This window comes from Penicillium diatomitis, assembly GCF_028827545.1.
Source record: "Penicillium diatomitis strain IBT 30728 chromosome Unknown utg000002l_segment0_segment0, whole genome shotgun sequence".
NCBI classification, from domain to species: domain Eukaryota; kingdom Fungi; phylum Ascomycota; class Eurotiomycetes; order Eurotiales; family Aspergillaceae; genus Penicillium; species Penicillium diatomitis.
This window is the reverse complement of record NW_026623174.1, coordinates 1,443,899-1,463,247: the sequence shown is the minus strand read 5'-3', so window position 1 is coordinate 1,463,247 and position 19,349 is coordinate 1,443,899. Positions and strand designations below refer to the sequence as shown.

Here is a 19,349-nt window from a genome sequence, read left to right as displayed (position 1 = left end):
TAGAGGTGTCACATGCGTGTGATAGGAGATATTTCAATCCCTGCTATCGCTGATAGGTTTTCCTCTTTCAATTCTTCTTCTATGCACTTGTCTTTAAGACCTCGAAAATCGACCGCGAGACATAATCCTCTCTGTTTAAATACTTTGCGAGTGGGTCTTGGTCTTCGTTAAACATTCAACTTGGCGCAACTTGCCTCCCAATGGCTATAGGACAGTGAGGTATCTAGTCACAAAACATAGACATTCACTTCAAATAAAAGGAGCCGGGTAAACAGGATGGAGCTTGGACCTAAGGAAAATTTGTTCGAAAGACCAACGACAGCAAACATCCAGTCATCTACGGAATCTTAGTCATAAATTTCCCGTGGTATTTGATTAAAACAACAATCAATTTCCGACGCCCATCGTCATGCGCTTCGAGCTATAGTATCATTCATTCAGTTCGGGGCTTATCGTGCGTTGATGAAGGACCTCATCCAAGACATTCGGGAATCATCTTGTGTTTTGTATGGCGGTACCGATCTCGCTTCAGTAAAACTTGCGCTGGTTCCCATGATCAAGTCCCGTGCCGATATTTGCTATCAGCATGACATTTCCGAGTTCGAACTCGATTTCCTCAAGCAAGTATATCATGATAGCGAAGTTCAATGCACATATTTGGTTTTTTGAGATCGATGAGTTGGTCACAATGCTCAGAAGAGCTCGTGCATTCGCCATTAAATCAACCGTCGCCTTGGTTTCTAGTAATCTCCGGCGAATATGTGTCTTGGAGCTCGCATGAGGCCGAAGTAGCGGCCTTTCGGAAAGTAAAAGCGCTTCGTGAAATGAGTGACACTTGGCGAGGCTGGCGCGAAAATATTGGATAAGCTCAAATCGACGATGAACTCATTAAAGCCTAGCATTGCCCGTTCTCAGATTGAAGTTTAATGCAACGCTAATGGTATGCAGCATGACCCGGAACGCAATAAGGAGTCTAGCACGACGGCCTAGACGTGCTGCATGTGATACAGAAGACACAGATGAATGATGTATAAAGCTTGCTATTTGTACAGTGGCAACCGATGCCAGTAGATGGATGTTCCCTGCCCGGCGGGCTGGTGATCCCCAATAAGTCATGTCTACCTCAAAGAGCGATCTCGCCCTTCCATGCGGCATCCGACAATCCCAAAGTCTCCATCAAGTTCTGCCATCGAGGTCCTCCTCTCTCCTTCTCCCGAATGTATCGTAGAAGCTTCTGTCGTTTATGGACCAGAATCTGAAGGTTGCGCTTGTTGTGCTTGTCTTTGTTGGCGGTCTGGAGGTGTCGGTAGAGGTTCATGATCTTAACGGTCAAGATTGCGGCCTGCACTTCAGGAGAGCCTGTGTCCACACCAATTCGGGGTACCTTTTGAGGCTGGCCGGGCATGGATCCCTGCAGCGCACTCGACGGTTTTGGCGGTAGATGCTGGTCTGTGTTATGTCGTCCGAACTGATAGATGCATTTCTGCACGTTCAGACGCAAGCGGTCCTTAGTGTTGCCGTTGCTGAGATTGACAATGCGCTGGATTGCATCTTGCGCATTTTGATGCTCTTTCTGATGGAGTTCCGCGGCCTCCTTCTCTAGTTGAGGGTCGGCGGTATCCCGATCTGGGTTTTGTAGGGGTTCCACAAGGTCCTTAGAAAATTGCAGCGCCCCATTGAGCTCCTCCGCCTGAAGATAGTAGTTGAGACCCGAAGACAACGTAGAGTTTTGTGAGCCGGCTTGGATGGCTTCAATCTCTTGGATGAAAGATGTGGGCTTGCTCTTGACGGGATCACCCAGAGAGGCTTCCCGCTCCGCTTGGAGAACTTTTTGTCGGGAGAGGTTCGCAGCCTTACGCTGCCGTGCTTGCGCAAGCTTGAAAAAATCGGACCGTTTTTGCGGAGATGCCTTCGCCTTCGTAGAAGCCGTTCGTATGGAGGCGTGTGTCGTCGCTTGTGATGTGCGGGCAGTTAAGTGGCCCTGCCCGAGGAGGGTGGCTAAGTTGTCTCAGTCAGATACAGCCATACTGAATTGGAATACTTTAAAGGAAGCAATACCTGTGAAGGCCCTGAATTGTGGCTGCATTGAGACACGCAGAGGCATGACGATCGAGTGCTTACTTCCTCCTGATAGTGATTGCGCCGTAGCAACCGTGAAGTTCTTCTGGGCAACCTTTTGTCGGGGAAACTGTACCGCCGAAAGGCCGAAAAGGACGCTAGGCTGATCTGGGTTAGAGAGAACAATTTGCCTCAGGCAAGCAGTGTCTGATAGTCTGCCTGACGGCTAAGGCTGTGAGACGATTTCCAAAGTCCGCTGCCCTAGCCCTAATTCTCACAACCCGCAAGCGAATTTCTCCCGGAGCGCGGCGTGAAACCTTTCGCGATTCGATTGCGTGCCATTCCTCCATCCCTACGACAAGAGCCAGACGATTGATCTTTCCAACCTCATCAATCAATCAATCGCCCAAAATGGCCCCCTCTCAGCTCCCCCCGGTGTTCAACCCTACCTCGCAGGACATTGAGATGCTCCTTGCTGCTCAGTGCCACCTTGGTTCCAAGAACCTCCAGGTGCACATGGAGCCTTACCTCTGGAAGACCCGTCCCGATGGTGTCAACGTTATCAACATCGGCAAGACCTGGTATGTAAAGACCACCGAATGCGCGAATGTGTGCGCTGCAAGTAACGGGATCTAATGCGCTTCTCTGTCTCGTCTAGGGAGAAGATCGTCCTGGCTGCCCGTATCATTGCCGCCATCGACAACCCCGCCGATGTCTGCGTTATCTCCGCTCGTCCCTACGGCCAGCGCGCTGTCCTGAAGTTCGCCAACCACACCGGTGCCACTGCCATTGCCGGTCGTTTCACCCCCGGTAACTTCACCAACTACATCACCCGCTCTTTCAAGGAGCCCCGTCTCATCATCGTGACCGACCCCCGCACCGATGCTCAGGCCATCAAGGAGGCCAGCTACGTCAACATCCCCGTCATTGCCCTTTGCGACTCTGACTCCCCCACCGACTTCGTTGATGTTGCCATCCCCACCAACAACAAGGGTCGCCACGCCATCGGTCTCGTCTGGTGGATGCTTGCCCGTGAGGTCCTCCGCCTCCGCGGCACCCTCGCTACCCGCGAGACTGAGTGGGACGCCGTCGTCGATCTCTACTTCTACCGCGACCCTGAGGCTGAGGAGAACAAGGAGATCGCTGATGAGTCCAAGGTTGCCAGTGCTGAGGAGGTTGGCGCCGGTGCCATCGAGTCCGGCTTCGCTGGTGAGAACTGGGACGCTTCTGCCCCCGGTGCTGGTAACCCCGGCACTGCCTTCGCTGCTGCCTCCGCTGCTGTCGGTGCCACCTCTTGGGAGGCCGATGGTGCTGACTGGGCTGCCAGCTCTGCCCCCCAGGGTGAGTGGGCCGCTGAGTCTCAGCCCGCTGCTGCCTCCGGCGAGACTAAGTGGTAAATCCACTGAGGTGGGGACTAGGGGAGACATCGATGGGGGGAGACTCCTGGCGAAAGCTCTCAGTTCAGTTGGGTTGTTTCAATGATTACCCAAAGTTTTTCACTGTTGACATTCGCAAAAGAGGGGGAGGGCTCTTGTCTGGTTCATCAAATCTAGTCCCACGGGTCACATTGGGACACAGTTCACCTCCTTGCGATACAAAAAGCCCCCCTGACCTGTCTATCCTAGTTTCTGTCAAAAATGATCAAAAAGCGTGAAACTGAAAAAAAGCAGAAGAAAATCGAGCTTTCACCAGGAATTCCTCAGTCCTTTTGCATCAGTGGCCTCAACCTTTCTACCCGGCACAACCATTTTTCTGATCTTTGCGGTTTATCGCATCGGGGAGGAATAGCGATGACAACCATTGACCTGGCGCTTATGAGGGAAAGAGATCCAGTTACTCCTTGTAACTGGGGGAAAGCCCTGTGCTGTCAATCAAACAAGGTGGACTTGATCGTTACCTTGGTTTCTCCCTGTATGTATATTCAAGTATTTGAAACGAAGGTTGTGCTCGGCTCTACAATGGTCTCGTAAAGTCGCGTAAATATTATATGTGTAGTCAAAAGGAGTCCTCGAGCAAAAAGGTTTGTAAGGCACACAGGCAGATTGCGTCGACGAGGGCGGTTCGGCATACATGGACACATCCTGTTATGGTATGTAAGGTGCTTTGCCAGCATGTACATTAGCACTTGGGCTAGACGCTGATATGGGAAGGTAATACAGTAGTACCCTTAACATCAAGATAATAATGTGTGAGATTCTATTGAAGCCAAGGTTATGCTCAAGTGTTACAAATATTATCCAATTCCACTTCAACTGTCCCATTCATTCGGACCTACCCAGCATACATGGTGAATCACTTCGCGGTGTAACGACAGTCAAGCAGGATATATTCTTGCCTCTGAGGACTCCACTGTAGTATACAGTTAGGACATCTGGATTGCTTTGACCCACATCCACTTGGGAATACGTGAAACGAAGCCACTTTACTGACACACTAAGAATTCCCAAGCTCGTTGGTCAACGACGAAGAGTTTTCAGGAACGCTAGGATGAAATATAATACTTTACAATGCCGTGGACACTCAAGGAAGAATTTAGGGGTCTCAAATCTTCGCCCAATTTCCGGTACCTTTCAAACATCAGCCTGCGCCTCGGAATGTTAAATGCTGCGAGTGACTACAAGGAAACAACTGTTCGGCATAGCCTCTCGATGCCTTAGCATCGAACGCTCTTCATGACTGGAGTATTTGGTGTAGATTGATGAGTTTGTCATTTCTCAGAGAATTGTGCAGCCCCCTGCAGTTTGAGCACCCTTGTCAGTTGTCGTCATACCAGCAAGCCTCGCCAAATCCTCAAATGTCTCCGCGAGTAGTTCGCCCGTCACGGCTGAACACTCCGCGTATCTGTCGCAGCGAAGCTCTTGGGCGATGCGGTATGTCTGATACAATCAGTCAACAGCTCGTACAGTGTACAGTTTATAACAGCTCGTTTGGTCAAAGTGTGCTTCCTTACTTCTTGAGGGTATATTATCCCTTCCCCCTCCTTTCGAAGGTCTCGTTTCAATCCAAGCATCATCACAGGAATCCGCTCACCTACACCGCGCTGAAAGTAGCGAATAATATCGTGGCGCCACTGGTCCAACTTGTCAATACGGATAGACACGATTGGAGAAGGTTTAGGAACCGGCGACGGCGCCTACTCACTGCTTTGAGACCATTCAGTGTTTCACGATTTGAAATGTCAAAAGCGAGTACGACCACATCTGGTCGAAGACTGGACCAATGTTGATTAGGACTAGATGTATCATACGCCTCTAGTGTGAATGTCTTCTTCGAAAATCGTATATCGAAGATGAATGGCTGATCACTGTCACGCAGGATCTCAAATTCCGTGTCTGGGGTAAACCCAGATGAAGATGGCATCGATCTCTTGCCATTTTTCAGGCGCCTGTCTTGCAAAGCTTAGTTTATCATTTCGATACTTTATTTGCATTTGAATACCATGCCAGCCGGCCGTGCGATGGCCTAGAAGGTGGAAATCAAGGAGCACGATTGCGCAACTCACGACAAGAATGTAGATTTGCCGCATCCAGAGTCGCCAAGGATTAAAATTGTGACTGTTGTCTCGGTCTCTGTTTCCAATTCCGCAGACATCTCATGTAATCAAGAACTATTCAGCTGCGACTCTCAGTGCTGGCCGATGAGTGTCATGGTCAGGTTTCCAAGATCGCAGTGACTGTGGTCATGCCGAGATAAGAAATGAGGAACGACGGACGGGATGCGGAGAACACTCGAAAAGTCGAAAGTCTACTCGATAGATTACTATGTACACTTTGCACAACAGTGGACACCGTCGAAGAACCTTCAAGACAATTGAAAAGCTCGATCGGGGAGAACTTATTACTGGTTGGATTGGATTTAGAGCAACGAGTGTCTGGCATACAACTGTGAATGGACCATTTTCTGATAGCGCCCCTCTGATGACAAGCTGCACAAGGTTGCCTTGACAATACTCGAGTCGTCGTCTTTACCATGGGCTCCTGTGTACAAACTACAATGTACATATGCAATCTCCTCGAGATTACAGATGGACAGTATTTTTCACTGTGCCACCGGCGGCCTCACACCAAAGAGATGGCAATTATACGAGCGGAGGATAATACAATACAGGGTATCTTACAAGGAATACGGAGTCTGCCCGCGGGCTCTATTTTTTGGTCCGCGTGAGAAACTTCCGCCCGCAACTCTCACAAGTACGGTGGCCGGGCTTGCCATACTTCACCTGTGGCATGCTGAGGATCTCACTCGGTCCTAGGCTACTCAATTTGCTTCGAATTCCTCCTCAAAAACACCAAGCACGCTTTCTTAGCTCGAAGGCTTCTTCGCTTCAATATACAATGGCAGCCATCGGGAACGAGTTACGTCCCGACTACAGCACCTGGAGCAATTCTAGCCTGATTGAGCGCATTACTGAGCTCGAGCGCCAACTTCACTCGCAGACTACTCAGTATACGGGGTCAACTACTTCCACAGCGGTCGAACCGACCCGCTCAGCACCAATCGCCACAGATGTCAGCGAGCCCGCGATCCCACTTGCTGATCAGTACACCACCAAGTCGAAGAAACGATTGCGTTCTCCAGACGGCGAGACCTCCCACACACCCGGCCATGCGCCCTCTCAGAAGGGAGAGCGAGGCTTTGATCCGTCAAAGTATCAAACGCGCTTCATCGCTCTCAAGTTCGCCTACCTCGGTCAGCGCTACAATGGTTTAGAACATACCAATGGGAACAGCACGCCTTTGCCTACAATTGAGGAAACTCTGTGGAAAGCGCTGCGTAGAACGCGTCTCATTCTTCCACACACGTCCTCCGCAGACGAGCCTGGTGATACTCAACCTCGAGAGCAACGGCCCTATTCTATCCACTGGGATGGTTGTGATTACTCCAAGGCGGGAAGAACAGACCGCGGAGTTAGTGCATTTGGTCAGGTCATCGGTTTGAGGGTTCGGTCTGCCAGGCCTCAGCCTAAGATCAGGCCTCCTACTGAGATGGGAAACGCAAAAGACGGCGACCCGATGGAGGTGGAAGAAACCGCGGCCGACCAGGACTGGGATGACATTGCGGATGAGATTTCCTATATACAAGTTTTGAATCGAGTCTTGCCCGACGACATTCGCGTCCTCGCGTGGTGTCCTCACCCTCCAGAGGGCTTCGATGCCCGGTTCTCTTGCCGTGAGCGTCGCTATCGATACTTCTTCACCCAGCCAGCATTTTCCCCTACGCCCGGTCCGCTTGGCTTCGAGAACCGCGGTGGAACTAGCCAAGGCGAGCGCACAAAATATCGCGAGGGCTGGCTGGACATCGACGCTATGCGAGAAGCTGCCAAGCACTTCGAAGGCACTCATGACTTCCGAAATTTCTGCAAATTGGATACCAGCAAGCAAATTGAAAACTTCGAGCGGATCATTTTCCATTCCGATATCCACCTCGTCGATCCGCGGACGAACCCCTTGGGCTTTGTCGGCCAGACTGGGTTCCAGATCACCGAAGACTTCAAGGCAGACGTGGACATACTTTCGAAGCAACGGCCTGACCCGACAACTCCTCAGGTGTACTCATTTGATCTGTATGGCTCGGCGTTCCTGTGGCACCAGGTCCGCCACATGGTAGCTATTCTCTTCCTGGTCGGCCAGGGACTAGAGTCTCCCTCCATCGTCCGAGATCTACTGGACATTGCGAAGAATCCACGTAAGCCGGCCTATGAGATGGCTTCTGACGCGCCTCTTGTGCTTTGGGACACCATTTTCCCAGATGAGACCAGTGGCAGTAGAGATGATGCGCTTGATTGGGTCTATGCCGGCGACGCACGCCTCAACAAAAGTCGCAGCGCTAAGGGTGATAGCAAGTTTGGCATGAAGGGAGCCGTTGAGAGCCTTTGGACCGTTTGGAGGCAACGTAAGATGGACGAAATCTTGGCTGGGGCACTGCTGGACTTGGTCGTGAGTCAGGGCGATCGCAGCATCATGTCCCAAATGGATGCCATGCAAGGCGCTCGGAAAAAGCAGAGTCGGGGCGCCAAAATCTGGCTCGGGGGCGATGATGCACGTACTGGGGGCAAATATGTCCCTGTTTTGCAAAAGTCCAAGACAGAGGCCGTGGATGTCCGCAATGCAAAATGGCTCGCAGCTAAGCAGCGGAAAGATGCTGTCAAGACTGCAGGCGGACAAGGTGACAGCGCTTGAGGATTGAGATAGTGAGGAGTGATGGTGCAATTCAAGCTTCCAAAGCTCCCTGGTTTGTCTGTAGTTGTACCAAAACCGGTATTGCGCGACTGGCGCCAGGAAGTTTCATTAGATCAAAGTCATTATTCTGTACGTCAAGATTTGGTGTCGTATAAACAACGTCGAGATCCTCTCCAAACCTCCTCCAAGACTTCCCTGCCCGGTAGCAATTGCTATTTCGTTGGACGTTGCGTTAGTTGAATGTTGTATCTCGACAGGGAAACATCACGTACAGGAAACACCACCAAGACGCCCGGCTCCCCTTCGACAATGACAGCCAAATAGAATCGAACCTCGAACCCTTTGAACGCTTCATGGATCACGATATCCTGAATCTGGGTTGTGGGAATGAATCTGGTTGCAGCTGTCGAAAGATAGGTGGAGGACGACGTGGAAGTCTGGATGCCGAAGCCCCGAATAACCAACAGCGATTCCTCTGGCGGCATGTTAAAATAAAGCCACGATGTAAGATTGAAGGCTGAGATTACCTGTATGCCCCCTTCGAAACACCCCATATAGGATCAATGTGCCGGCTATCGCGAGCACCGACGGATTGTACGAGTCCACCAGTTGACAGGCATACCTGCCGGCGGCACTCGACCATACATCTTCCCACGCAATGGTCAAGAAGCTGCCCTCTTCGAAGAAATGATGTCTGGCACGTGTGATAGCTACAGCTATGACACAGAGGAATGAGAGGACGCGCAGCAAGATACCAAAAGCGAACAGAACTTTCGCTGTGGGATCTGATCGCCGAGGCGCATTGGAAACCGTGAAACTTGCGGTGGTTGGCGTGGGCCGATGAACGGTGAGGCGGCCCGGCATTGTCAATCTAGATGGGCTCTCGATAGCAATAAGGCGTTGATCAAAGGAGTCGGCCTTGTGCCGAGGGGCATTGACTTGGGTGAGAATCAGCGATCCCAAAGTCCCCGTTTCGCCTGCGAACGCTAGCCTTTCGGCAGCAGACGCAACCCCCGAAAGCTTATCGAGGTCGGTGCACGCTCCCCTGGGAGGGTGTGGAGACTGGACTCACCCCCGTGCGAGTGTGCATGTCACGTGATCAAACCGAATCGACGATAGCTTCCGTTGCCATTGGGACTAGACGGGTGTGTCTCAAACAATTCCCTCTTCACCTCCCTCCCCGATATTGGTATTCGTCAAGATGGCGGATCGGGAGAGAAGTCGATCACCGCGTCGACGGGATCACGGTGACCGAGACCGCCCTAAGAAAACGGGTGGACTTCGCTGGAAGGAAAAGCGCCGCGATGATGAATCCCGCGGAGATGATCGACGCCTAGACCGAGGATACAGGGACCGAAGCGACCGTCCACGATCACCACGCAGAGATCGCGATGGTGAACGCTCGGGAGATCGATACAGAGATGGCCCCCGTGAGCATGAGTCGAGGAGGTGCGATGCCCCGCGAGACGACCGCGAGAAGAAAGTCGAGAAGAAGGAGAAGAAAGAGAAGAAGCCCGCAATGCCGCAGTCATCGGAGCCTATGATCGTGGTTCATGTCAACGATCGGCTGGGTACTAAAGCGGCCATTCCTTGCTTGGCCTCAGATCCCATTAGTGAGTCTGAGCAACGTCCCAATGTCATCGTGTTTGACATGATTCGCGGTACCTTTCTGACTTAGCCCTGCTCTAGAACTCTTTAAAGCTCAAGTTGCCGCTCGAATTGGTCGAGAGCCTCACGAGATTCTTCTCAAGCGCCAGGGAGAAAGGCCATTCAAGGATCAATTGACATTAGAGGACTATGGCGTGAGCAATGGAGTTCAGCTTGACTTGTGAGCCTTCTCGCCCCTCTACGAATCCTCGCTCTGAAATTAGTTGACACTAACTGCTTTTTAGGGAAGTGGGAACAGGCGATTAAGCCAAACCCCAAGCCAAACCCCGGGCCACAATCACAGCATCTTGTTTTGCGATATTCATCGGGCGTTAAGAAGACAATACCATGGATTGGGTCAATGGAGCATCATTTCCTGTCGTTCTGTGTTGTTTACACTATTTGTCTCTGCATATTCTATCCACATCATTGCCATGCTTCCTGTTGTGTCGCACTAGACCGTGGGATCTCAGACGGCGAGTTCTGACAGGGCAATGTGGACCTGGACCTTTACGATTTCTCCTTCTACCACTTCTAGGCTTCTTGATAGCGAGGCGTAAGTGGTCATTGGAAGAGCCTTGTCGCTTGTCACCTTCCTTGCATATCGATTCGTTTCGCAAGACATCCATTCTCGAGAACCGTTGCAAATCACTGCGTCGTGAATGCGGGGTGAGCGCCGTTTGCTCCGGTGCCGCAGCCGGAAAGCCTTGAAGGGCCTGAGGCACGCATTCGGTAACCAACCCGAGTCCGAGTTGGTGGTCCACTCCCCAAAAGAGGCTTTTTTCGGACGCGGGACCTCACATGTCCGGTTCTTTTCTTTGCTTCATTGTCTATCTCGCCCAAGAAAGACTTCTCTAACATCTGCGAGCTTTGCGCGATGAAGTGATCGTATATCTCTCCACCCTTCCTTTTGTTGTCCCTTCGTCCCTGTGTCTATCAGCCGATAGTCGTGCTCTAAGTCTTACCCTGCCGGCCCCGGTTTTTCCGACCCTCCGCAAGTTTCCTCGCTCTCCTCCACCGAAATCATCGATTTTCCCCGCGGTCGCAATTATACAGCGTGTGACCGACTCTCAGCTTCCTTTTCGTCTCGAATCCTGAAATCGAAAAAAATGGTCCGAAACCTGGTTGTCATTGGGGGCACATCCCACCCGCAACTGACTCAGAGCATCTGTGACGTGCTTGGCATCCCTCCCGCAGAAGTCCTGCTGTCCAAGTTTGCAGTCGGTGAGACTCGAGTGGAAATACAAGAGTCTGTTCGAGGGAAGGATGTCTATATCATTCAGTCCGGCGGTGGTAAGGTTAATGATCATCTTCTTGAGCTTTTGATCACAATCTCGGCCTGCAAGACAGCCTCGGCCCGCCGCGTCACCGCCGTTCTTCCTCTCTTCCCATATTCTCGGCAAAGCGACATTCCTTATGACAAGGCCGGAGCTCCCTTGGTCAAGTCTTCCGTCCGGGACCGCCCAAACAATGGCTACACTTTTGAGAGCACCCCTCCCACCCCTGGGCCTGGCATGAAGAGCGAGGGTCTCGGCCTGCAGGGTGGAATTGACAACTTGCAGAAGAGCTTGGCCAAAGCTCAGATTGAAGAGAGTACTGGCAGTCCGGTGAAGCGGCGCACCGCGAACGGACTCGCCAGAAGCGAGACTACAGACTCTGTCAAGTCCCTGGCCGGTGACGACTCCTCATGCAACTCTTCCAAGATCAATGCGTTCCAGCCCCGGCCCGGATATAAGCAGTGGGTCGCGCAAGCAGGTACCCTAGTGGCAGACCTGCTCACCTGTGCCGGTGCGGACCACATCATCACCATGGATCTGCACGACCCGCAGTACCAGGGCTTCTTCGATATCCCGGTGGACAATCTGTACGGTCGTCCTTTGCTCAAAAGCTATATCCAGCGCCAGTTCCCGGGTGACAAGAGTCACATCGTGGTGGTCAGTCCTGATGCTGGTGGTGCCAAGCGCGCCACAGCTATTGCTGACTCTATGGGAATCCCCTTTGCTCTCATTCACAAGGTACGGGCTGGATCCTGAAACCTCCCGTCAATTAGAAGTCCCGCCTTAACCTATCTCTCTGCAGGAGCGCCGCCCAACCAAGATCACAGACCGCCAGAATGCTACTATGATGCTGGTCGGTGACGTTCGCGGTAAGACAGCGATCCTGATTGATGACCTTGCCGACACCTCCAATACCATCACGCGGGCAGCGAAACTGCTCAAGAAAGAAGGTGCCATGAAGGTGTACGCCTTGGTCACTCACGGGATCTTGAGCGGCGATGCCATTGATCGCATCAACGCGAGTGCCCTCGACAAAGTTGTCGTTACAAACAGCGTGGATCAAACTGATCACTTGCGTCGCTGCCCCAAGTTGGAGGTTCTCGAGGTCGGCCACGTTTTCGCAGAGGTGAGCTTAGTCTATCTAAATTATATATTTCCGCCGTCTTTCGATTTGCACTTGCTAAGTTTCCGTGCCATTAGGCTATCCGCCGAGTTCATCACGGTGAATCGATCAGCGTCTTGTTCCAGTACGACTGAAACTACCCGTCCGCGCTCTGCCGACACAGGCCATACCCTTGCTTGCAAATAAAATGAATATACTGGAGCGATACTCGGCAAAGCCGCAATGCTTTACATGAATTTCTTTGGATCTACGGGCGTTGCTTCTGACTACTTGTCAACCTTTGCCCACCCCCTGTCCCTCGCGAGTGCGTCAATTTTGTTTTGTCACAAACATAGAAACTTTTGATCCAATCAGACCTGGTGCTGGAAAAGCTTGTCCTGTACTCTTATGCTTCCATTTTGTTTGTACTGGTCAGTTGTTGAAACCTGATCCACTGTCCTTGCTTTTCCCCTCAACCCTTTCACGAGTTTTCGATCCCAACTAGCCTGTTGCTAGATTGGCATACTGTACATATATCTGCTATTTCGGGTGCATCAACACCTCTTGCTATTCCAAATGCCAAGCTGTCCATATTCCCTACATTTTGGTGTCATGCCGCGCCTCTCTAATTAACCCGTGAGGGCATCAAATACGCTTTTTGCCAGGTCTCATTCCATCAAGGTCTCACGACCCCATCCATTCACGCGTTAGCTACACCTGAGGTGCTCCATAATCTGACTGAGCCGCAATGGAAGGACTGCGCGGAGCTACATTAGAATACTCCTATGAGTTGAGGTGTCAATTCCCAACAACCAGATGCCAACCTTCCGATACTACCCAGTCAATGCACATTGTCTTACATCGATGGACGCAGTAGATATCTGTTGAGTCGAAGAAGTCGGAAGGCGAACATGCAGCGCTCAAATAGTGCTATAAACCGCGGGTTTGATACATTCCCATGACAATAGTCCGAGGCCCCTCTCTGCTTCCCGCCTAACCTGTGGTTGCGAAGGCATTCACCCAACTTTCATTCTATAGAAATAGACCTACAAAAACGTGATGATGCCTAGAGTAGGTCTTCTATTAATGAAAGCCAGCTCTTTATAGAGACCCTCGCAACGGCAACATCTCCGGTAAAGATCTTCTCAAAGATCCATGAAAAAATTCTCGGAAAGATCCTCAGAAGGCACCTCCGCGAAAGCTATCTACCAATGGATAGTAAGGTAAACTTTGATCCGATACCAAATTATAGCATACGCGGTACTGGGCTTATATACATCTCAAAGGCCGCCGAGTTCCAATTGATAAATGGTCTTTTTGCCGAGCAGTATGCTACTCACATGATAAATGCCGAGGTGGCCGCTAACAACCGCTATCAATCATGGGCGATTGAAAACCGGCAGGTGTCAGAATGGGTCTCGAACTGTTGTCATGGGACTATAGCTATATTTAGCCGCTGGTTCGATCCAACTCCATACGCTGACCTAAATGAGCTGCCAGAGAAAATAATCACGGCAGATAAAGAAGCGAACCGGGTACTCGATACAAAAGCTGGACTGCTTCCGAGATGAAAGAGACAATGGACAAATACAGAAAGTCATCAGCATGGTAAGTAACAAAAGACGCAGTGTTCGTATCAATTCGAGTCCTAGAACACGGAGATGAAGTTCCCAATCCTCTCCTTCTGGTTCTGAGCAATGCATTCAGAGATCCACGTTACATTGCGAATTTCCTGGTCCTCGATTAGCTTTCGGTCAATCCACGCCCTGGATAGTCAAATACTGCTCACCTGCTCCTTCAGCTTCATCCAAGCATAGACCACCGCCGGAGTGAACTGGCGTGTGAAGACCATTTTTGACATCTCCATCTCTTTCTGATAGAAGAGGTCTTCTAGACTTTTGCCGTCCGCGGGTCCTCCGCCCATGCCGCCCATGCCTCCACCACCTTGGCTCAACCCTACGGCATCGAAGAAGCTCTTATAATCAGATACAGCGCTAACAGCCAGAGCGACACCCTCAATATCGTCTGCACGGGATAGCATTAGGCTCCCCTCTGGATAAAGATTTCCGAATTCAGGGTATAGCTTCCTTCGCTCCTGCTTGGAGAGCTCGGTGCCGAAAGAATTGAGGGTAATGTTAATGGCGCGGCGATCGGCCTCGAATTGTAGGATCTCAGACATGATCTCTCGTGTCGGACCAGAAAAGTCTGGGTGGGTTTGTACAAAATTGTGGAAGTCCTCGAGGTAGTTCTTGTAAAGCGTGTTGCGGACAATCTCAATATTCAGCTCGTCGAGATCTTGGTGACTGAGACTGCCTTTGAAGTATGGCGCAAGGGGTGTCTCAATCAGCACGGAGTTGTAGAGTTCCTCGATATTGGATGCAACGCAAAGAACGGGCAGGGTCTCGAACCAGCCCAGAGGGTGACAACGCTCGAGGAGCTCTCGTGTGTCTCGCTCGTGCAGGGTACCGGTAATAAGAAGAGCGATATTGTCAATCATGTAGCCGTACGTGAGGTATTCCAAGAACTTGGCTGTCGATCCTACGGACTGAGCGACAAGGTAACGGAATTCGGAGACCAGCTTGTCCGTCATCTTGCCTGCCAGAGCGGAGGTAGAGGGGTTCGGGGGAAGAGCGGCAAGGAAATCGCCATATGCAGGCCCAAGCTGCAATTTCACATCTATCGGAGAAAACTTTAGCGTTGTGCTCAAGCGGTCGGAGCTGGATAGGGAGTATTTACCGTCAATCGTCTCGCATTGTACCAGGTTGGAGTAGTTCTGGCCAGTCAAGAGGGTGTTTCGATAACCTCGGACGACGCCCTCCACGAAACTAGAAGTGTCTTAGCAGATTGTAGATATCATGAGCTTGTAAATCGGTCCTACCCGCCGTTTGTATTAAAGAAGAGGCCCTCCATGGTACTCGTAGTTCGTTGATGAATGCGAGGTCGGAATACCTGTAGCTCCCCTCGACGCCGCCCCGATTGACCGCAGGCGGGTCTTACATAAGCCACAGCCACAGCCACCGTCTGTGGCTGGTCATTTTGCACTTTTTTCTTCCGTGCAAAATTTCTAGATTTCTTCTCAACGAGCGATTGCGTCCACGGTCCCATCAACCCCCGCCTTCTGTCTTTCTTTTCAGTGTCGACCTGGACCCCTTTCTCTTTTGAATCGATAAACATCTCTAATTAGATAGAGCCCACACGCCGTGGTCGCCCACCATGTCGCTTTTCATCTTGACCGAAACCAGCGCCGGTTACGCCCTGCTGAAGTCCAAGGACAAGAAGCTTTTTAAGCGCGAAGCTCTTCCCGAGGATGCCAACACCCCTGAGGGCATCTCCAACCTGTACGTTCAATTGACTCTTTTGCATAAATTTTTTCCCTCATACTAGCGGCGCTGGCTCGTTCCGAGTGCGCCAGAGCAGGCGCTATGAGGGAAGAAAAACTGCGTGCCGCTCAGAACCACAAGAGCGCTAACTCTTTCCTTACAGCTTCAAGTTGAAGAACTTCAAGAAGTTCGACAGCGCTGCTTCCGCAGTTGAGGAGGCTGCGTCTATCATTGAGGGCAAGGTCACCCCCCTTCTGACGGAAGTTCTTAAGGACCTCAAGGACGAGAAGAAGGCATCTCTGGCCGTTGCTGATGTCAAGCTCGGTATGTCCAGCGAACGAAGTTCCCGCTGCACTGGGGCTGTTAATTGATCCAATCGGTCATTAGGAAATGCCATCACCAAGGTTCCCGGCCTCTCTCTCGAGCTGATCGCCGATTCTTCCACCGCCGATGCCTTCCGTGCCATTCGTGAGAACCTGATCACTCTCATTCCCGGCCTTGCCCCCAGTGACATGTCTGCCATGTCCCTGGGTCTTTCTCACTCCCTCGCTCGCCACAAGCTCAAGTTTTCTCCCGATAAGATTGATACCATGATCGTTCAGGCCATTGGTCTGTTGGATGACCTCGACAAGGAGCTCAACACATACGCCATGCGCGTGAAGGAGTGGTACGGCTGGCACTTCCCCGAACTTGCCAAGATCTTGAACGACAACATTGCCTACGCCAAGCTCGTTCTCAAGATGGGCATGCGTACCAACTGGGAAACCACAGATCTTGCCGAGATCCTTCCCGAGGAGATTGAGAACGCCGTCAAGACTGCTGCCGATCGGTCCATGGGTACTGAGATCAGCGAGCTTGATCTCGAGAACATTCAGGCTCTTGCCACCCAGGTTGTGGAATTTGCCGAGTACCGCCAGCGCCTTGCTAGCTACCTTTCTTCCCGTATGAACGCCATTGCTCCCAACTTGACTGCTCTCGTTGGTGATCTCGTCGGTGCCCGTCTCATTGCCCACGCTGGTAGCCTTACCAGCCTGTCTAAGAGCCCCGCCAGTACCATCCAAATTCTCGGTGCCGAGAAGGCTCTCTTCCGCGCTCTGAAGACCAAGCACGATACCCCTAAGTATGGTCTGATATACCACGCTTCTCTGATTGGCCAGGCCACTGGTCGCAACAAGGGCAAAATGGCCCGCATTCTCGCCGCCAAGGCGTCTCTTGGTATCCGTGTGGATGCCCTTGCTGAATGGGATGAGGATGTTAACGAGGAGGAGAAGGCGGCTCTCGGTACCGAGGCCCGCTTCAACCTGGAGCGCAAGCTTGCTGCCATGGAGGGCAAGCCCATCAAGCCCCGTGGTGTTAACATTGCTCCCAACGGTGCTGCCCAGGCTCAGAAGTTCGACCTGAAGGAGGCTCGCAAGTACAACCCCGATGCCGATGCCATGGACACCGAGGAGGTTGAGGCACCCACACCCGCCAAGAAGTCCAAGAAGGACAAGAAGAAGTTGGTTGAGGATGTTGAGGAAGACGATGAGATGGCTGATGCCGAATCTGACGAAGAGTCTCAAGACGGTGCTGGTGATTCCGAACTTGAGAAGCTCGCCGCGAAAGCTGGTCTCAGTGTGAAGCGATACCAGCGCAAGCTTGAGCGTGGCGAGATCACCTTCGATGCGGCAGGCAACCCAACGGCTGTCAGCAAGAAAGACTTGAAGAAGGCCAAGAAGGAAGCCAAGAAGGCTGACAAGGAGGACGGCAAGAAGCGCAAGCGCGACGATGGCGACGACAGTGAAAAGAAGAAGAAGAAGAAGAGCAAAGGCGAGTAGATGTCGCTTCTGCAAGGTTTTACGTTCAAAAAGTTTCGTGCAAGGTGACAAGGATGGCTCTCGCGAATCTGTATGATATCACTTTCTTTTCTTTCTTCTTTTCGCGAACTCGCTTGCTACGCGCATGTCTGGGGGCATTTCGAGGTTGATCGACTCTTTATTTTCTGGTTCAATTTTTTTTATCCTGGCGCATAGGGTGCTTTATGGTACAAGGCAGTACAGTGCTTGACGATTGAATAATCTGTTTATATTCATATCTTGTTCTTTGTAAATTTCCTGAATCACGGAAGCATAGGGATTCAGACCGGCTGGAATGAACTCATCTGCGCAGAACAACCGTATACTGTCCAACAAGGTACTGTAGCATGAGTACGTCTCTCTACAAACAGATATTTTGGTGTCGCACCGAGCCATTTTCAGGCCTGTCACATTTGGGTCGTCCGCCATAACAGAAAAAGCACTGCGAGAAACACCAACCTGCCTTGGGCATTGCAGTCTTTAACCCGCAGAGTAGAAACGTGCACTCAACGCATGTGAAATGTACCGAGTTAGTTACTGCAGGTGCCTCAGGTACCCAAGTCTGGGTTTGGACCCTCGTGTTAAGTGCTGACCACCTCACTGACCGGCCTTTGTAGGACCGCAACTCCGAGTGGATTCTGCCGGCACAATCAGCTCTTTTTTCCCCTCATCGTCCGGCCGCATTTCTACAAACATTTTTGCTGGGTTATATCGCCAATTGTCAAGACTGGACCATGAAGGTGAGAAGACAAACTCTTCCTGGTGCCCCCAGTATTGAGTGTTCAGCTACGGAGCTAACTTCTCTGTCTAGATTCTTGATCCTCAAGCAGCCGTCCTCACTAATGTTGAGGTTCTGGCCTACCTCACGGATAATCCTCCCCGCCGTCCGCCCAGTCGCCCTCCCAATGCGCGGCAATGGGTTCCCAGCCCTGATCTTCGAGATCACAATACTGTTGTTAAAGAGGTCCGTTTCATCTCTTCAGCAGGAAGCCCATGCTGCGTCTATAGGTGCGACCCTCGATAACTGAGCAGGCGGTGCTCAGTGTCGCAGTTGGAGTCGTATATGCTCTGCGAGAAAATGCTTTGCCATGCGCAATGCCTCCGAGACCTTTAATGTCCAGATGTCCTTTCCCATCAGTCACCTTTCTTTAGTCCCTGGATCGGTCTTGGTCAATGCGAGGAAAATCGAGACCTCGAGACTTCACTCGTCGTTCAAAGAAATTGACTGACACCATTTTCCAATTTAATCCAGTTCCACAACTACGTCTCTCGCATCTCCCCTCATCTCCTGAAATATCCCCGCTCCACCGACCGACCCAGCTCCTCTCAATCTCAAACCCAAGCAGCAATGACACGGACTATGCATCCCGGCACAACATCCACTGAACACGAGCCCACACCTCTTTCAAGACCCAACCCCACACTCTCCTCCCCCAACGACCCCACGCCTCTCGATCGCGCACTGCGCGACCTCGTCCTTAAACTCCGTCCCTACGGCCTGACCAAAGCCGAGGTTCTTACCATCGTCAACTTGGGCATTGGCCTTTCCGCGGGTGAATCCGAAGATATGGCCGGTGGAGAGACGAATGGACATGATGAGATGATGCTCGATGAGACTCCTGTGGTGGAGGAGGGTCAGGACGGTGGCGAGCAAGGATATGGAGAGGAGGGTGGCGAGGAGGCGGGCGGTGCTGGCGAGGCAGATTATGGTGCGTTGGCGCTGTTTGATGCTGTCATTGAGGAGCGCGAGGAGCGCATTTCGGATGATGATCTAGTTGCCATTTTGGGGATTATTCGGGAAACCTTGAACGAAAATTATACGGGGTGAGAATGAGCAGTGGCTCTGGGATCAACTTCATAGGTACGCCGTTAATATCCTCACACCCAGGAGGATTTTTTGATTTACTTTTTCCATGTTCTGTTTCCTTTTG

At 51.6% G+C, this 19,349-nt stretch overlaps 10 protein-coding genes across 10 annotated transcripts; 6 read left to right on the top strand and 4 right to left on the bottom strand.

Annotated features, from left to right (window-relative positions):
- Positions 1-1,123: 1,123 nt before the first annotated feature.
- Positions 1,124-2,086, bottom strand: N7539_001635 (mitochondrial 37S ribosomal protein uS15m; the record flags this gene model as incomplete). The annotated part of the gene is made up of 2 exons (XM_056931238.1): positions 1,124-1,998; positions 2,059-2,086. The coding sequence occupies 2 exons, from the start codon at positions 2,084-2,086 to the stop codon at positions 1,124-1,126; spliced, it is 903 nt and encodes a 300-aa protein (XP_056793269.1).
- A 383-nt stretch (positions 2,087-2,469) lies between these two features.
- Positions 2,470-3,455, top strand: rps0 (40S ribosomal protein uS2; the record flags this gene model as incomplete). Its single annotated transcript, XM_056931237.1, has 2 exons — positions 2,470-2,639; positions 2,717-3,455. The coding sequence occupies 2 exons, from the start codon at positions 2,470-2,472 to the stop codon at positions 3,453-3,455; spliced, it is 909 nt and encodes a 302-aa protein (XP_056793268.1).
- A 1,317-nt stretch (positions 3,456-4,772) lies between these two features.
- On the bottom strand, positions 4,773-5,649 carry N7539_001633 (uncharacterized protein; the record flags this gene model as incomplete). The annotated part of the gene is made up of 4 exons (XM_056931236.1): positions 4,773-4,934; positions 5,009-5,128; positions 5,200-5,443; positions 5,561-5,649. 4 exons carry the CDS (start codon positions 5,647-5,649, stop codon positions 4,773-4,775), a joined length of 615 nt encoding a protein of 204 aa, XP_056793267.1.
- Positions 5,650-6,392: 743 nt separating this feature from the next.
- On the top strand, positions 6,393-8,237 carry N7539_001632 (pseudouridine synthase DEG1; the record flags this gene model as incomplete). The annotated part of the gene is made up of 1 exon (XM_056931235.1): positions 6,393-8,237. One exon carries the CDS (start codon positions 6,393-6,395, stop codon positions 8,235-8,237), a length of 1,845 nt encoding a protein of 614 aa, XP_056793266.1.
- Positions 8,238-8,371: 134 nt separating this feature from the next.
- N7539_001631 (PIG-H family GPI synthesis protein) lies at positions 8,372-9,101 on the bottom strand (the record flags this gene model as incomplete). Its single annotated transcript, XM_056931234.1, has 3 exons — positions 8,372-8,449; positions 8,510-8,710; positions 8,787-9,101. 3 exons carry the CDS (start codon positions 9,099-9,101, stop codon positions 8,372-8,374), a joined length of 594 nt encoding a protein of 197 aa, XP_056793265.1.
- Positions 9,102-9,438: 337 nt separating this feature from the next.
- On the top strand, positions 9,439-10,151 carry N7539_001630 (ubiquitin-like protein HUB1; the record flags this gene model as incomplete). The annotated part of the gene is made up of 3 exons (XM_056931233.1): positions 9,439-9,898; positions 9,945-10,065; positions 10,130-10,151. The coding sequence occupies 3 exons, from the start codon at positions 9,439-9,441 to the stop codon at positions 10,149-10,151; spliced, it is 603 nt and encodes a 200-aa protein (XP_056793264.1).
- Positions 10,152-10,993: 842 nt separating this feature from the next.
- N7539_001629 (ribose phosphate diphosphokinase subunit PRS5) lies at positions 10,994-12,418 on the top strand (the record flags this gene model as incomplete). The annotated part of the gene is made up of 3 exons (XM_056931232.1): positions 10,994-11,899; positions 11,964-12,287; positions 12,362-12,418. The coding sequence occupies 3 exons, from the start codon at positions 10,994-10,996 to the stop codon at positions 12,416-12,418; spliced, it is 1,287 nt and encodes a 428-aa protein (XP_056793263.1).
- A 1,493-nt stretch (positions 12,419-13,911) lies between these two features.
- Positions 13,912-15,173, bottom strand: N7539_001628 (H(+)-transporting V0 sector ATPase subunit d; the record flags this gene model as incomplete). Its single annotated transcript, XM_056931231.1, has 3 exons — positions 13,912-13,995; positions 14,053-15,088; positions 15,142-15,173. 3 exons carry the CDS (start codon positions 15,171-15,173, stop codon positions 13,912-13,914), a joined length of 1,152 nt encoding a protein of 383 aa, XP_056793262.1.
- A 303-nt stretch (positions 15,174-15,476) lies between these two features.
- Positions 15,477-17,400, top strand: nop58 (RNA-processing protein NOP58; the record flags this gene model as incomplete). Its single annotated transcript, XM_056931230.1, has 3 exons — positions 15,477-15,601; positions 15,747-15,907; positions 15,971-17,400. The coding sequence occupies 3 exons, from the start codon at positions 15,477-15,479 to the stop codon at positions 17,398-17,400; spliced, it is 1,716 nt and encodes a 571-aa protein (XP_056793261.1).
- A 752-nt stretch (positions 17,401-18,152) lies between these two features.
- N7539_001626 (uncharacterized protein) lies at positions 18,153-19,246 on the top strand (the record flags this gene model as incomplete). The annotated part of the gene is made up of 3 exons (XM_056931229.1): positions 18,153-18,158; positions 18,230-18,382; positions 18,671-19,246. The coding sequence occupies 3 exons, from the start codon at positions 18,153-18,155 to the stop codon at positions 19,244-19,246; spliced, it is 735 nt and encodes a 244-aa protein (XP_056793260.1).
- Positions 19,247-19,349: the final 103 nt, after the last annotated feature.